Genomic DNA, 18,675 nt, shown 5'->3' with positions numbered 1-18,675 from the left:
AAAAAAGAAATAAAAATACAATATAAAATAAAAAGTGTTAATTTGTGATTTTTTTGGTGTCAATATGCAAGCATCAGAAAGTTGTTTCATTTTGATTTTGTGTGGATACAGTTCAGAACATGGAAGAAAGACCTAGTATTAAATCTTGGCTAAGATACTTGCTGGGTAGTTATTCTAGGCAAATCACTTAATCAATTTGTGCCTTGTTTTCTTCATCTATAAAGTCACTATTCTCTAAGGTTCTTTCAAGCTCTAAAACTAAGTATATTTATCACCATATTATAGATGAGAAAACTAAAGTTAACAGAGGTTAAGGGACTTTTCACTGTCAATGTTATAGTTTTTCCCCTATGTCATACTATCAATATGGTACATGAGTCTATTAGTATTCAAGCTAGTTCAACATTAGTTTAAGATTTAGATATGTCAGATCCTAAAAGATCCTTCACATTTTTTCTGCACTTTTTCATTTAATTACTTAGTCCCAGGTTTTCTGATACAAAGTTCAGTATTCTTTCAGTGACGTGATAATGCCTTAATTAAACATCCTGGTTACTTTTTTTTAGGCCTCTAAATTTCTACACTATCCTAATCATGTATTTCTAACAGAGGATTAGATAATGCCAAGTGAAAAGGATTTCAGATCTTATTGTATAGCCATATTTATACACATATATAATATAAACATACACAATATATTATATATAAAATAAATATGTGCATAATATATTCTCTCTCTCTCTCTCTCCCATTTTTTTTGTTTGGAAAAAGGTGGGAATCCATATTAATATTTCTTTGGTTATACAGAGTTCTGAGTATAAAAACTCTCTCAATCACTGCAGATTGACAACTCCTCTGTTAACTAAGACTTAAGTGAACTGCCTGAGGTACTGAGAAGTTAAGTGACTTTCCCATGCTCATAAAGCAAATGTATGCTGGAGACATTCATGGAATCATTTGCTTTTACCTAATAATTTTTCTTTATTATAGGTCTAATTCCTAGTTGCACAGTTGGTGGGAAGGTGTTAGAAACATGTTCAAAAAAAGGCTACAATGTTATAAAAGGCAATAAAATTTATTTTAAAAAATATATATGTATACATATATTTTATAATATACAAGTGAATTTACTAAATTAAAGAATCAGGGGCAAAGTCTCTTAAGTTTCATCCTATTAATTTTCATTTGTCCATGCACTTTGAGTTCTTAGCTTGATGACAAACTATAAGCCTGTCTATTAATTGTAAGTACCATAAAATCCAGCAAAATATGCTAAACTAGTCTGAACACTAATAGGCTTATGTATTAGGGTGTTGGTATAATGTAGTGGAAAACCTGTAATGCTGATAGTGAGAAAACCTGGGGTCTGAATCCAGCTCTATCATTAATTTATTGCATGATATTGATCAAGTCATATTTTTTCTATGGCTACAGTTTCCTAAACTATAAGATAAAAAGTTTGGAATGAGTGATTCCTATAATAATAAGGATAATAAAATAAATGAAATAAAAACATATGAAAAAATAATTTATATAGTGCCTACTATGTTCCAGCGATGGTGCTAAGTGCTTTATAACTATCATATTTAATTTTCAACACAACCTTGGGAGGCAGGTGCTATTATGTACATTTTACAGACAGGAACCTGCTTAGAAGTTAAGTGACTTGTCCAAGATCACACAGAAAGTATCTGAAGTATTTGACCTTAGATCTGAATCTAGCCCAGAGCTCTACATATATGCCATCTAGTTGCTTATGTTCTTCCCACCTCTGAGAATCTATGACAATTCATGAGTGGGTTCATACTATTTTTTCCCTTCATTTATTCAATAAGGACCTCTTAAATGTGCAAAAAATACAAAGAGTTGTACTAAACAGAGGGGAAAATTGAATAGACAACATTCAAATGTACAAATTCTACCACTTTGTGCAACCACACAGAAAAGCTAATATGAAATGCAAAGTGACAAAATCAGAAGTATGAAAGAAAAATACTCTAAGAATTAATCTAGAACAGGCAAGTTAATGTACGCTACAAGAATGGAGGGAAATCTCTACAAAGGTATATAGAAGGAAGGGGAAAGTTATAATGAGCCTAAAAGACAAATTAAATTTGGATGTCAGAAGATGAAGAAGGCATGGCCTATTTTGGAAACACAGTTAAAAAGACTGACTAATTATAATAGTTCTGGCCAACAAATAGTGGAAGATAAGGCTTTGATAGGGAGACTGGGAACCCATCGTTATCAATCAATCAACTATGTGCCAGGTATAGTGCTAGGTGCCAGGGGAAAAATGTTCAAAGAATGAAGCAATTTCTGTTCTTAAATCAATTAACCTACGTTGTATAGGGGAAACAAAATGTAAATGAGAATAGCATAAATATAAAGCCAACAAATACAAATATGTGCAAATTAGTTAAATCTAAGTTAGTTTGAAAGGGTGGATACTAGTAGAGGTATATTGGTAGAAGAAATCAAGAAAGACACTCATGCAAAAAAGACTTTTAGAGTCAAGGAGAGGAATTTAGACTGCCTATAGTATATCAGGGAATCAGTAACCATGCCTGAATGGGGAAGTTTACATGATAAAACAGATCAATATTTCAAACAAATTATTAATAAAAAATATTGATCTGGTGCTATAGAAAAAAAAAACAAAACAAAAAAAGCACATAGCCATAAAGAAACAATATATATATATATACATATATATATATATATATATATATATATATTAGAAATGAGCTTCGTGTTTTCATTTCACCTTTCTAATGACAGATCAGAGACTGTGTGCTTCACACACAGTATTTATTAAATACTTTCTTTTTTTCTTCTTCCTGTCATTCATTGATTTCCTTGACATAAATACTTTACCCATTGACAAAGATCTCAAGCCCTCTAAATATATTGTTCTCATGTACTGGTTAAAAAAAAAAATTCTAACATGGCTGTATACCTTCTGGTGATGAGTCAATCTGCCCTGACTTTTGCTGGGCCAGTCCTCAAATAATTGACATATAAGTCACCAGGCCTGAATGTGAAAACTCTGAACTCTCTAGGTGGGAGAACTTGTCAGAACTTGTGCTTAGCTGGCATAGCATTAGCAAATCCAAGGTATGCATTTATGGCAGAATAAGATGTGACAACAGGAAGTAGGTCCTGCTTATACATTTAAATTTGCCAAACAAGGAAATGTGGATTATTGACTATTCTAAAGACAGGAAGAACTAATTCTTCAATTAGCTGATAACAGGATTGTAGCCAATTTCTTTATTTTTCCCTGTTGGTTTCAGTTTTCTCATTTTTTGTCACTTTTAACTCCAGAAATGCTCTAACATTAGGCAAGGCAGAATTTATTTTAGCACAATAAATAAATAAAAAGGAGGCCAGGATTTATATTTTAAGGAATCATGGAATTTGGATCTCCTGACAAAATGATCAACTCAACAATATTTGAATCTGGCAGGGTTCTCAGTACTTCACAAAGCAACCTATACCTTTGCAATGTAACTCTTGGTTGTTAAAAAGTTTCTTGGGATGGGCCTTAATATGCCTGTTGCTATTAAAATGTCATTTGTTTTTCTCTTTGTGTCAAAGAATGGTTGTATGCATTTATTCAAGAAGTGGTACTTAGAACCTGCCATGGCTCAGAAAGGAACTGAGGACCAGGCAGATTTGGCTATTTAAGTCATGGTAAAGTGGCAAAAGCACCGCTTGGAAGTCAAAGGAACCTGTGATCAGATCTTGCCTCTGATGTTAATGACCTGTGTGATCTTAGTTGGGCAAGTCAACAAATTTCTATGGGCCTTGATTTCTTCAGCTGGAAAACAATGCGCTAGATAGTCTCTGGTTTTTACCAACTCTAGAGCTACGATTTTGTAAGGATCTTTGTAAGGATCTCTTAGCAGCACTTTCACTAAGCTGATAATTGTTTAGCACTAAATAATTCTAAGTGCATTATTTTAAAAGTAAGCAAAGGCATTCATACAGGGTATCATGCTAATATATATATATAGCCATAGAATTATTTGCCTTCAATGTTCTCTGTTTCCTAAAGTACAGCTATTCCTGTATGAGAGTCCCATGAAGATTAATGAGTTAATAACTTTAAAGCACTTGGATCTGGCTCTGAAGGAAGATGGTATGTAAATACAAAATAATAGTAACATCTCAGAAATTTCTCCATGGAAACATGACAATATTAGGCTTTCCACCGAAAAGAGAACACATGCTTGAAATTGCAGTCTCGATGGTGCTAACATTGAAGAAGAAATGGGTGAAAACTTGATAAACAAAAGACAAACGAACCTTGTTGGAAGAGTACAGCAGCCATCAGCTGTCAGTCTAACTTGAGTTTCATAACTATCCAGCGGGCAAACAACCTGTTGAATGGAAGGGCATTCCACTGTGCTGCAGTCCACACTGAAAACTGAAAGGGGGATAAACAGAGAGGCACCATTTACTGAGATTTTTATTCTTATTATTAAGTCCTGAAATGGAACACCGGACAGATCTCCAACCTTCTTTCACCAGCCAGAACCGTGTCTAGCAACCCCATTCTTACACTGGCATTTGTCAATACTACAAAACCTCAATATATTTTCAGTCCTTGCAGAAAGAAGAAAGGATGGAGACAAGGCTAAATCAAGAAAGAAGATGAAGACAGGGGAGGTCAGGAGAGAGGCTTAAAAACCAAGGATAAATATGTGGAAGGCAATGCAGAATCAGTGGTGGGTTTGGATGAAACCTAGTTCACAGGGTGGGCAAAAGACTGTTTCAACTGAGACAGTAACCTGATAATTTTTTAAAAAGTGGGTTAGGGGTTGGGGGATTTAGAGAGAGGTGGTCACAACAGGCCAGAAGTGATCATAGCACAAACAGAGGATTTTGCCACAAGAGCGAAAATTTTAGAGATGTTATGAAGGGAGAAGCAGTGGGGTATGGTAACGCATTTGATGTCTGGAAAGAAAGTGAATGAAGATTAAAAGATGATTTAGAGGGGAGCTGCAGATAAAAGGGAGAGGGTGGTGCTTTCTATAGGAAGTAAATTTAAGTCTAAACAATTCATTATGCAAAACCTGGTATCTTGGTGCATAGGTTAATCTTAAAATAACTGTTAAAATTGTGATGATGGATCATGTTCAGTGATTAAAGTGTTTTATTTTCTTAAATGAGAGTAACTCTGCAAATACAGTCGCTGGAATCCTCAGGAAAGTTAAGGAAATGGTGGATAACTACAGCACTGTTAACATCACCACCAAACATAGATGGAGTGACCTCATGCAAATGGACCATGTACTGAATACTTTGCCAAAACAAGAAGAAGATACAGTCCTCTTTAAGGAGCTGATATTCTGAAGTATTAGTCAATCGAATTTTTCTAATTCTTAAGTCAAAAGTCAGTCTCACACCCAAAGTTTGAGATCTCCTCAAGCTGCGAGTTTAGGTGGGAATGGGAGAACTTTTTATTCTAAAAGGTGGCAGGTTTCCTTCCTTCTGCAGATGTGGATGGAGGGGGGATTGTAAGAAAACTTTGCTGAAGCAAAGATGAGCGCATACCTGGTTTGCATTCATAGAGGTCACAACACTCTCCTGGTTTCCCTGATGCTTTTGACACTAATATGTTCAGGTATCCTGGCTGACAGACTTTCCTCAGACAGCCTGCAGGGTTGCACACGCAACGGCTTGGCAATGGGCAGCATTCACCAGGAGGAGCATAACCCTCGATGAGAATAGAATCTTCGGGGCAGCGTGGAGAAAACTGTACTTCACAGCGGGCCTTGGAGCAATCTGGCTTCTCTTCTGAATAGAAGAAAGAAAATTTAGCACATGCCCTGGGGCAAGTGTAATAGCAGCTTCTTCATAAGAAGCACAATCCTTCCTTATATATTTAGAAATAAGGGGAAGGGGGAAGAAGAGTATGGATAAAAGAAATCTACAGATACTCCAAAAGACTCAATTTAATTAGTTCCACCAAATCTTGCAGCAGAGTAGCCAAGGAGGTGCAAAATGGCGAGGTTTGAATTCCTTTTCTTTTCATCTCTCTTCTCAGGTCATAGTTGAAATATTAGTGCTAGTAAAATAGTAAAAAGGCAAGCAATGGGAGAGAAGAGAAAAATAATGGCATTGATAATCTACCAATTTGGCATTCAATCTTTGATTAACTGAAGATTATCTCTATATTTGCAAGAAGAGTTTGAAAGTTTACTCTTTGAGAAAAATTTATCAGCATCAAATTAGGACTTACTAAAGAAATTGTAAGTATTTTAGAGGCTTGACGACTAGGGGAAGAAGGCATGAAGAACAAAAGGGAAAGATTCTAGAAGCCCTGTAATAAAAGGATAAAGAGAAACCATTTCTGATACCCACTTCCATTATAAGCCAATAAAGAATTTTACTTTGATATGTAGCTACTGAGATGAACCAGATATCTTCTATCTCATCTCTCTCCAACTCTTATTGTTTAAATTAACCCCATACCTCCATTTTAGAGGCTAAAAAACAAAACAAAAAAGTGACTTGTTTCCTAAGCAGACTGCACAATAAATAGATTTCATTTAAATTTATATCCTCTGTAGCTACTATTGTATCTTCTTATAGATAGTAGCTACTTTATAAATTGTTGAATGTTAATCTGTAGAATTTTGGTTAGCAAAGTTCAGGTTTCCAGTCATTAAGGGATGCTGAATCTGACATGTAATTTCTAAGAATTAGAGCCTTTTAGGAAATTAAATAGATGTAAACTCCACTTACTCTGTGGATATATAATGAATGTCTGGTGAGAACTCATAAAACTGATGACGTGATGGCAAGAAACATTCTCGATGCTAAATCTATGAGTTGCATAATAATGCAAAGGACAAAATGTTATAAATGAAAGGAACTTTTCATTTTAATCTAATCTCTTTCATTTATAGATGAGGAAACTAAGATCCAGAGAGGTTAATTAAGTACCTTGATCCACATCACACATCTATGCTATGATTTGAGCTGAGACTAAAACCCAAGACTCCTGATTCACAGTTCAGTATACTTTTACCTAATATAACAACAATAGCAACTTACATTTACATTACTCTTTGAAGTTTACAAGATACTTTTTCTTACAATAACTGAGAGGTAGATAGCACATTTTATAATTATTCTTACTTTATAGAAAGGATAACTGAGCCTCAAAGTTTTACTGGAATAACAATTCAGAGTCAAAATGTTTCTTAGAGAACATAGAGAATAATCCTTTCACTTTAAAGATGAAGAAACTGAGGCCAGAAGAGGTTAAAGTAACTTGGCTTGATCACAGATTTCCTAACAAATGTCAGAACTGGGATTCAAATTCAATTCCTGTGACCCTACATCCAGTATTTTTTATACCGCATGTTCATAAGTATGATTAGTAATACTAGTTGGTTTAGTATTCAAATCCATGATTTAGAGGTAGCACTCAAATAATAAATGAATGCAATTTCTTCTTTTTTAGAGATAAGGAAATTGAAACCCTCAGAAGTGAAGTGACCTTTATAAAACTGAACAGGGAATAAATAGCAGTCAAAATTTGAACTCAAATCTCCTGACTCCTTAGGCAGAGTTCTTCCCATTATAACAAAATGCTTCCATTATGCTGCCAAAATATACCGTTTCATTCTTTAATTACAGTATGACATTTAATACTTTTTCACTTTCACTATGGCAACTTCCAGCTCAATGATCTCTTATTCCTTAATACAACTAATTTTTTTTTAATATGTGTTTAGAACATGAGACATTTCAGATTTACTAATTCAGGGAGAAGCGAAAAGAGTAGTTTTTGTGCAGGTAGAATATTTATGCTGCTGAAAGACATATAAAGATACAAGGAACCTAAAAGGTATGGGATAGGGTCCAGAAATTCTTATTTAACAAGATTCCTAATCTTTGGTCCTGTCACCTTTCCTTGTTCCTTACAAATGTAATTGATCTTGTTTTCCTAGCATCTCTGTCTCTGCCTCATCTTCAGACCTTTTGCTTCTTTTGGACCATGATTACTCCCTATGGAAAATGCAATGAGCAGACAGAGAAAACAGAAGAAACAGCATAAGGCTTCTTCCCTCAGATCAGAGTCAGGAACAGTTTGATCTCTTCCTTTGCATTTCTAGTCCCTCACATATTGACATGCACATGCTAGGACTTAGTAAAAGCTTGCTGACTGATCAGTTGCTTCTCCTGAAACTCCTACTTTCTTGCTTCTCCTGAAACTCTTACTTTCTTATTTTAGAACCTGCCTGCTTGACAAGACATTCCATGCTTGGGTGCCCTACCTGCCTCAGCAGAATTCATTGAATTGTCTATCCCTGTGGAATCAGCCATGTATCTCTTATTTCATAAGACTTCTGGTATTCTGGGAATTTGTTAGGATATATGGGTCTGTGAATGACAGTAATCTCCTTGCTGAGACCTTATTAGTCTATGTTTCATACGTCTCCTAAGAAGTGATCTCAGAGCTCAGTATAAAGTAAGTAAATAATTCAGTCTTAATATAATTTGAAATAAATCAAAGAGTTGTAGAAGAGAGTGGCAATCTTGACTTTAAGAAGTATCCATCAAATTGAATACAGAAAAATCTTTTCATACATAGTTCTGCATTTAAGATAAATTACAGAGCCATAGGATTTAAAAGTTTAGTGATGGTAATTATATACAACTTTGATTATCCACTCATCTTTACTTAAAATTAACTTATCCCATATAATAACTGATACATACTAATTCTGCAAATACATTTGACATCCATAATCACAGCATTTATTCAAAAAAGTATGAGATGAAGCCAATTACTCTGTCCTTTATGTTTTCTTTATATGAGTGTCACAAAGTTGTTACCTCTGGTCCTTGGTTTTGAAGATTCTGACTCAAGAATTTTATTCATCTTTTCAAAACTGTCTTTTCCACCTGGGTATTATGGTACCAAGTGGTCAGTTAAAATGTCACAGTCATATGTTCTGAGTGTTAAGGCACATCTTTTCCCCTAATTTTTAAGATGGTGATTCTATACTCAAGAACATGAATCATAGAATTTCAAGGTAAAAAGCAACAGAGCATTTCATTTTTTTTTCATTTTTTTCTCCCTTCTATTTTCCCCAGCTTTCTTTTACATAAGGGAAAACTGATACTAAAAGTAGTAAAGTCACTTGCCCAGGGTCATGCTTGACTTTGTGATATCCCAGTATGGATTCAATTATGTCAAGCTCTGTCAGGTTTCCCTATTTCCAGGCCAGTGCTCTTTATACTATAAAATGTTGTCTTCCTAACAGATGTACAACCAAGAACTTCCAATATTTATGTTAAAAATAAAACTTAAATTTAAGCAATCTTTAAATTCCAATCTACTACAGTGGAGCAAATATTTTAAAGCAAATGATGGTCCTAAAATATTTATCTTTTTTCTCTTATTTTATCATTTTTTTCTTTTAACTTTACACTTGACTTCTAAGGGAGAATCTCAGTTCCTGGGAGGCAGCTGATGACATACTGTATACAGAGTTCTAAGCCTGGAATCTATCAGTTCAAATTTTACCTTCAGGCACTTATTAACTATATTACCCTGCATAAGTCACAAATATTGCTTGTTTCTGTTTCCTCAATTAGAAAAAAAAGGGGGGGGGGAAGGGAAGGTGGGAAGGAATGTAGTAGCACCTGCCTTAAAGAACTGTGAGGATCAAATGAGATAATATTTGTAAAAACATTTGACATATAATTGGTGTTATATAAATGATTATGTCCTTCCTTTTTACTGTCTACTCCTCCTTTAATTGAACTATAGCACTTGACTCTATTATCACTAAGCCTGAGCTTCTAATTCTAATCCTCAACCCCAAGATGTGAGTATTAAAGTTTAGGGAATCATTTCTATCATGCCCTTATCCCTCATTATACAAATGCAGACTAAAATTGATGTTATTAAATGGAAATGAAAGATAATTTGTATAGTACTTGAGAGTTTGTACATTACAAATATTAACTAATTTGATAATATCTCAGGAGTACTTCATTTAGAACATTTCTACTCTTTTTTATCCCATATCATACATTGACAAAGAAAAACAAAAGGAGAATCTATTCTGTCTTTCATAATTACAGGCTTTTTTTCTTACTTTAGAAAATATCAATTTTTTTCTTTTTAGAAGTCACTTTCAATCTTATCCTCTCTGATAATTGAGAAGATATAAGATTCTTTCATGGAAGGAAATTATCCCCATCTCGTTGAACAAAATTCTCCTCTTAAAATATGGATATACATATTGATAACTTGTTTGGAGGACCAATTAGGAAACTCCTAATTGGTTTTCAGTGCTTAGAGCTCTCTCCAAGATGACTGGTTGACTGAAACGCAGGAAGAGAAAGTGATAAACTGCCACTGGTGCTCTTTTTTTTTTTTAACCTTTTTTTTTTCTTGGAACTTTCTTCTTGAGTATTGAAGATTGGGGTACAGTGGAGATAACAGAGGGGCTTTCAGTCTTTTGCTCTTTAGGAGCAGAAACACACATCAGAGATTGGCATATGATTGCATGCAGTCTCACCAAACAGTGCTTGAAAGTGACCTTTCCTAACCCAATGGATGGTAGTAGCTGAGATACTAAAAGATTTCCCAAAGAAGCACTAGCAGAGGTAGGCGTGTGACTGCCAATTCAAATCAAAGGTGAGATTATTGTTAATGTTCATGAACCCCAAATCCTACATAAAGGAGAGAGTATTCTGTTCTCTTAAACAATCTCCAGAATCTAACTCTGTAAACAGATAAGGGAGATACCTTGGGCAGTACTGTTCTTAACATTATCTTATGGGCCAGTCCAAGTCTGAGTAGTTGTAGTTACAATGTCAAAAAATCTGAAAACCTGGGATTTTAGTTAGGGAAAGGAAATTCTTAGACTGTGAACTCTGGTGGGCTTTCTCAAATGCTATCCAAAATTCAAGAATATTCAATCTGAGAATTCAGATTTAAGACTTCCAGGGAAAGAAAGGGATTTCTTGAACAGTATTCTTTTTGAAGATCAGCCACTTAGCTCCCATGACTGGAGAGTGGTGAAAAGTATTAATGACCAAGAGATCTAGGGGAATTGATTGTTTTAAGGCCCAAAATACCAGCTTTTACAGGAAGCCTTATCCTTTTGCCTTTCTTGTATCCCCAGTCCTTAGGAGAGTATCTGGTCCATAGCAGGCACTTAATAAATGTTTACTGATTGACTGACTGCCATTTCTCTGACAATAGACTCCTGCTATTATAGTCACTTAAACAGTATAGATTTAAGGAGAGAGAATATTGCTTGTTCAGCAGCCCCCAAATATGAATGATTTTTCTAAGGCATATTTTATATTTCTTTTAGGTACATTATATTTTACTATATGTGCTTATTGACTCCTGTGAATCCTTTGCATTTTCTGTGGAGTGAAGGAAAGGCTTTTATTTATCCACTATCCATATTGTAACTCTTGAGTGCTTATATAGGAGCTAGGAACTTTTACCCACATCTGTGAAAACTAGGAATAAGCTATACCTACATCACACTTAGAAATTCTTCCAAAGTAAACTCAAGATAGAAATATAATGAGTCAAAGCAAAACAGTCAAATCCAATCCATGTTATCCAAGTTAGACTAAGGGGAGGGATTCTATACCACAGGTTATATTTTTTGGGACTCATCCAAAATAGTTTGAGAGTTTTCATTTTTTTAAGCTTATCTGATTGCATTAATTTTGATGGCAATCCTCAAAGCTGGTATTGTCCAGGAAATCTTCCTCCTCTGGTTAGAAGGTTAGATTCTAGGATACTACACAAGAGATCCAAATCCTCTTTCCTTTACAGGATTCAGCATCACTGTCCATAAACTTCCCTCTTGGGGCACATAGGTCTACTTTTCTCCCCAGTACTGTGTCTTTTCTTATCTCCCCTCTCCCTATTCAATAAGCCAGCCCTGGAAACAAAAAGAAAAAAAACTAGTTAAGCAAAATCAACACATCAGTTGAGCCTGCCAACATATACAACATTCCACACTGATAATCCCCACCTCTCCAGTGAATGGAGGGAGACATATTTCCTCATCTCTTTTCTGGGTCCAAATTAAGTCATTATAATTGAAAAGAATTCAGTTTCATTTTATTTGAACAGAACCAGGGGAATAATATAGACAATAACTACAACAATGTAAATGAAAACAATGATGAAATTGCCATGTGAATCTGTAGGAAATCTATCAATGCCCAGGCTAGTGCCATTTCTAATTCTGGCAAAAATCCACTCTCAGGAATCCTCCTTTTGGGTCACATACAAGTACATATCTACTTCTAACATGTGCTTCTGCCACAAAATGTTGTCAATTGTTCTTGGAGGTATGGAAGGAAGCAAAAAGGTGAAGGTAAACAAGAGAAAAAAAGCATTCAAAGGGGCCAAAAAAAATCTGGCACTCCCTTTTATGTCTTGGAGAGGGGAAGTTTTTTCAATCTGAGTCAATCAATCCTTCTGAGTCCCAGATTGTCAATTATCTTGGAGGTAACCCCAGTTAATGAAAACAAAAGAGAAGTAAATAAAGTGCCAAAATGCATATCCATTTTCCATAAGGGGAAGAAATATGTTCAAATTGATTATCATTTTCCCCTTAGATATATGGAGGATGGCATAACAACTATACAAATATATGTGTGTATGTATATATATATATATATATATATATATATATATATATATATATATAATTTAGTTAGAAAACCTCTCACCTAGATTGCTCTAATAATACCGTGTAATTAATGTCATGTTAAAAACAGCCTTACATAAAGTTTAGTTATAAAATCACTTAAAACAGAAAGGAGAGAGTATTCTGGTTTTATTGTACAAATAATCTTCCTTGGACGATTAATCCTTTAGGTACTAAAAATAGACTTCTGATACAAAACTAAGTTGCAAAGTTACCAGAACTATTTCACCCAGAGAATTTATCAGTTCCATTCACAAAAATATGTAACTTTGTAAACTATTCCTACCCCTATTCTAGCTTTCTAAATAACAAATAGTAAAGAGATAGGAGACCCAATTAGTGCTGTATGTACACAAAACTCCTTCCCACAAAAGAGAGGCCCAAGAAAACCCAACTAAATAAGTTAGGCAGACAAAATGTATCTTATTTAATTTTCCTTATCTTTGGCTTCACTGTTGTATTCCTCTCAGTATCTCGCTAAAGTGTATTTTTAGAATTGACAAATACACTTTGCTAATTTTACTCAGCATTCTCTTATAAATGTTTAATACTTCCATTTTTTAATCCATTTATGATCCCATTGTGGTAGGGATTTTTTTTTTTTACCAGTGCAGATTGCAACCTAGACACCATTTTTCTTTTTTATAAAATTATTGTTGAGGGCTTTCCACAAATCCTCTATGGAAAATTTGCCCAGCACACTGGAAGCCCCCCTTCGGGTATTTTAAGATTTTATGGATACTAATGCATCAGCATGACTGGGGTTATCTATGACTTCTATCCATTTCCCTTGCTACATAATTGGTCCAACTTCTTTTTTAGTTATATATGACAGTGAAAAATGCTCATTAAAAACTACAAATAACAGAAATGCTGTAAACTTATAGAAAGGCAAAGCTGGCATGTAAAAGAATAGAAAAGTGCTATGGAATCCAGCTATAACAGGGCAGTTGCTGCTGCCTTAACATGGCAATAATAATATCTAATAGGTATATGACATGTTAAGTTTTGCAAAGCCTTTTGCATATAGTTCTGATATGGTCCTCACTATCCTTGTATATAGTATATATCCTTGCATATAGTTACTTGCATATAGTTACCCTATTTGGTTGATGAGGAAATGAAGCTGAAAGTGTTTGAGGCAGAAGCAAAACTCTATAGAGTATTCCTTACTCCAAGTTAAGAGCTCAGCATCTTTCAGAGGTCAATTAAGAAAAATGTAAAAAGGGGCAGCTAGTTGGTATAATGGATAGGGTACCAGTCCTTAAGTCAGGAGACCTAAGTTCAAATCTGACCCCAGACACTTAACACTTCCTAGCTGAGTAACCCTGAGCAAGTCACTTAATCCCAACTGCCTCAGGGAAAAATAGAATAATTTAAAAGATATTACTCAGCATAGCATATCCAGGTCTGGCCATATAGCAAAACTAAGGAATAATAAAAATAATAAGAGATGGCAGTTCAGAGGGTTGAAATGTTATCCATACTAACTATTGAAATATTCATAAAGACTCCACATTTTATTCTCTCTGTAGGAACTATGAGTGCCTTATCTACTCTTAATTCTAATTCCTTTATTTTGTGGATTATTTCCAGTTTATCCTATATGTAGCATGGTTTACACTTAGTTGTTCTTAACTCCTTTAGACTGAGCTTCTCAAGAACAAGGACTGTAATAATACCTTTTCTTTGTATCTCTAGCAGTCAGCACAGTGCTTAACACAGTAGTTAATGTTATGTGACTGAATGAATGACAACACTGGGGAAGAAGGGTGATCTACAACATCTGAGGAAACACTCAATTCAATTCAGTTCAATGGAGATTTAAATGCTTGTTTTGTATAAGATATTGGCTGGGCACTAGAAATTAAAACAAGACAAACAAAATAAAGTTCTGACCCTTAAGCTGTTTAGTGTCCTAGGAGAATACAATATGAGCACAAACAAATATATGATACAGGGTAAATCAAGGAAATAGAGAGGGGAAGGGAAATCAAGGAAGATTTCATGAAAAAAATGTCATTTAAAGTATCCCCATTAACTAATGAGATCAAGGGTCAGCTGAAAATGTAGCTACTTAACTTAGATAACTGAAAATGTAACTTCCATAATAACATGTAACTAAGTGGAGGCAAGTGGCTTGTTGTCGTTCAGTCAGTGTCCTACTCTGCTTTCCTGGCAAAGATACTGGAGAGGTCTGCCATTTCCTTCTCCAGGGGATTAAACCAAAAAGAGATTTAGTGATTTGCCCAGGATCACACAGTTAATAACTGTCTGAGCTGAATGTGAACTTAGATCTTTCTGACTCTATCTCAGTGTTCTACCCTATATCCCAAAGCAGCTCCCAGGAGTTCAGGAACTTATTACAATTTCCATCCAATCTCAAAGACACTGGCCTTGTTGGAACAAAATAAAAAAAAAAAAACTATGCTGGCATTTAAAAATCACAACCTAACCCCCATCCCATGTTTTTCTTCTTCATATGTAACATTCTCATCCCTGTGATTTTGCAATGTCTTTCTCCATGCTTGGAATTCATTTCCTCCTCACATCTACCTCTTACAATCTCTGGCTTTCTTTAAGACTTGAGTTTTTCATGAAGCTTTTCCTGTTTTTTCCCTCCCAAAACTACCTTGTATAAATTCTGGACACATTTTAGATATACATTTATGTAAATGCTGTTTTCTCCTTTACAATGTAAGCTTCTTGGAAGCTTTTGTCTTTGTATTTACAGTCCCTAACACATAAGCTTAATAAATTGGTGTTTATAAAATGTATGACTGGTTGATTAAGGAAATAATGACAGTTACAACTTCCAAGTTGTTCCAAGGGAATTAATTGTAAGTAATTCTAATTTGGTTTAGACCCCGGGAAATGAATGTTTAGGGAATCGTTAGAAAGTAGATGTATAAATTGTATATTTCCCCATCCTGACTAAACATGGAACCCATAGAGAGTTCACTTGCAGAGCTTTGGTGATATTGGGTGTCAAGTCTATATGAAGGATATAAACCATGGCAGGGATTTTAGCGACCTGTTTAAAGAGGTTTAACTCTTACCTAAGCAATAACAATACCTTATAATTATAAGTACTTTTAGTAATGAAGCACTTCCTTATCAAGGGCAGTTGTGCAAATATTATTTTCCCTACTTTACAAATTAAGAAATTAGGGCACAAAGATGTTAAATAATTTGTTAACGATCACAGTTAGGTATGAAGCATTGGTACTTAAGTGTATTTCTCTTTTGACTTCAAGAACAACATTCTCTCTCTACCATACTTTGGAGCCTCTAAAAGAATTTTGTCTTTAATTGCTTAGGGATTAGAAATAATAAATAGGATGGCAAGCAAACAGAAAATGCTAATATGTACTCTAAAAGGGAAAATATTTTTTGAATATTACCATTCACTTCTAAAAGTCATGGAAACACAAAGTTCTCATTCTTCATATGATATATATACTTGGTATTTTTGCATATGCAGCCCAAGTCTATGCTAAGATTTTAGATAAAATATTATCTATGACATTAATTAACAAAAACAATAAGACTTGAGGGCCCTGTGGGAGGCCTCATCACCAACTATCCTCCCTATGTTACTTGGTCCTTTGCCTGGAGTCATTAACAAGTTAGAAAGGAAACTTTTCTGTATTAAACACCATTTTTTATGGAAAACTTTTATTTTCAATACAGTATTCACATCGTCCTTGCCTTTTCAAGCCTAAAGAGGCTGACTCCTTTAAAGTTATTCTGTGAATTCTTTTCATTCACATTCCATGATTTTATCGTAACCTTTTTTGGCAAGCTTCATAGTGAAGACTTGTTCCTCACATTCATAACCCTGAGGGGGAAAAATTAAGCTTGTTGATACATTCCCAGAAATATTTCATATATTTTAAACCCTAAAAAATACCAGCTATACTTTCCCAGCACTTCTCTTTAATCTGTTTCTTTATATTCAGCAGCAGAGGAAAAATAATGAGGAAGTCCAAATAAAGTCTTTAAAAAAAAACTAACCTTGATTAATTTTGAATATTTATTCAGGATAGTCCACACTACAGCCAAATACAACAAATAATGGGTTAAATAAAATATATGTTTGGGGTTATAATTCTATTAATTCTTCCAATAAATTACCTTCCTATCTGGCTTCCTATTGAAAAACATTTTTCCAAAGGTGGAATAGAATCTCTTGGCACACAAAAAGTTGATCATATGCCAAGGTAGCTGTGAGTTACATGACTAAGTGCCCACACCTGTACTTTCAAGAGCAGTATGGGGAAAAGTGGGACTACTCTAATATTTGGGACAGGCCCTGGGACCAAGTAATCTTTTTCTATCTTCAGGTCCAATTCTCCTTACAGGTTAGGAGACTATTAAGAATCTTGCTCAAATTAGGTTTGCCTAACGTAGACAAGAGTTCTGGGGGAGGAAGAGAAAAAAGCAAATAACTTTCATAGAATCACACCATTCCTGAAGAGAGGAGTTACTAAATTCTAAATGTAATTCATTCTCATTTAAAGAAAATCTGAGACTTTTGAGTCATAAGTGACTGTAAAAATTTTGTCTTCCAAGGCTCTTGCCACAACAGGCAAAACATTATTCATTTCTTCATTCAAGAAACAAGTGCATACAATATTAGACACTGGATAGAGAAAAAATAAAGATAAAAACAAAAATGATACCAAAATGGTCTTGCTCCTTCAGGCATTCATATTCTGCTAGGAAAGGGCACACTATGTGAAGACATGAATATTGAACACACAAAGTAACATGGTGGGGATAATCTAGATAATTGAATGGACTGAGTAATTTATTACTATGGAGTTATAGGTCCCAAATGCTACAGAATAATTTGAGAATGAAATAAGGCCAAGATTATACACATTTATATAGTATAGAGTATAAATATGTATACATCTATCTATCAATCACTAGATGAACAGAGGGAGGGAGGGAGGGAAGTAAATAGGTTGGAAAACTGGGTCTGGAATCTTCAGAAGAGAAGTTCAAATCTAGCCTCAGATTCTTATTAGCTGGGTAACGCTGTACAAATCACTAAACTGTCCTTCTCAATTTCTTCAACTGCAAAATGGGGGTCACAATTGCACCTACCTCACAGGATTCTTATGAGATAATATTCATATATTTATTATATTTATATTAAAATGGGATATTTATAAAGCACACAGCAGTGGCTACCACATAGTAGGCACTATATACATGCTTATTCCGTACCCTTCTTTACCTCCTAAGGCTGTTGTGAGGATCAAGTAAAATATTTATAAAGCATTTATCCCAGTACCTGGTACAAAATAAAGGCCATTTTAATGTTATCATTATGTAATTCTTTAAAGTTTACAAAACATTCTCCTTATAACCACTTAATGAGGTAAATGGCACAGATGTGTTACTATCCCCATCTTGCAGATGAGAAAACCAGGGCTCAGACTGATGATTTTCTATGGTCACAAAACTAAGAAATATCTAGCACAGGGCCTATATTTTAGGTACTAAATAAATAATTGTTGATAAAAGTGTCAAAGGTAGAATTAAAACCCTGGTGGTCTTGACTCGAGCCCAGATCTCATTCCATTAAACTATGCTAACTTTCTACAAGCTGGGAACTCATTTAAAAAGGAAAAAGCTCTCCTTGCTTCACTGCAATTACCTTACTGAAATAAGGGCAGACAGAGGGAGAAAACTCAAGGAAGAATAAGCAAAAAAGACTAATGAAAGGAAAACTAAATGGCCTATCTATGTATGGCTTAGCTTAGCAATGTTTAAGAGAAATCTTTAAAATAGATTTATAACGTCACAGAAGTAAAAGTACCAGAAATGAATAATATCTTAGGGTTGTAAATATGGAAAGGATGCATTCATTGAAAAAAAAAGGGGGGGGGGCAGCTAGGTGGAGGAGTGGAAAGAGCACTGGATCTGAAATCAGAAA

At 34.6% G+C, this 18,675-nt stretch overlaps 1 protein-coding gene across 3 annotated transcripts in view; it reads right to left on the bottom strand.

Moving 5' to 3' along the window:
* The window catches only part of CRIM1 (cysteine rich transmembrane BMP regulator 1), a 223,389-nt gene that overhangs the window by 109,125 nt on the left and 95,589 nt on the right, over window positions 1-18,675 (bottom strand). For all 3 annotated transcript variants that reach the window (XM_031951261.1, XM_031951263.1, XM_031951262.1), the window contains exons 3-4: window positions 5,563-5,805; window positions 4,312-4,432 (exon numbers count right to left, since the gene is read on the bottom strand). In XM_031951261.1, the coding sequence (XP_031807121.1) occupies window positions 4,312-4,432; window positions 5,563-5,805 (364 nt within the window). The remainder of the gene's footprint in view (window positions 1-4,311; window positions 4,433-5,562; window positions 5,806-18,675) is intronic.

Source organism: Sarcophilus harrisii, chromosome 2, assembly GCF_902635505.1.
Source record: "Sarcophilus harrisii chromosome 2, mSarHar1.11, whole genome shotgun sequence".
NCBI classification, from domain to species: Eukaryota; Metazoa; Chordata; class Mammalia; order Dasyuromorphia; family Dasyuridae; genus Sarcophilus; species Sarcophilus harrisii.
The sequence above is the reverse complement of the archived record's forward strand: the minus strand, read 5'-3'. Positions and strand labels throughout refer to the sequence as shown.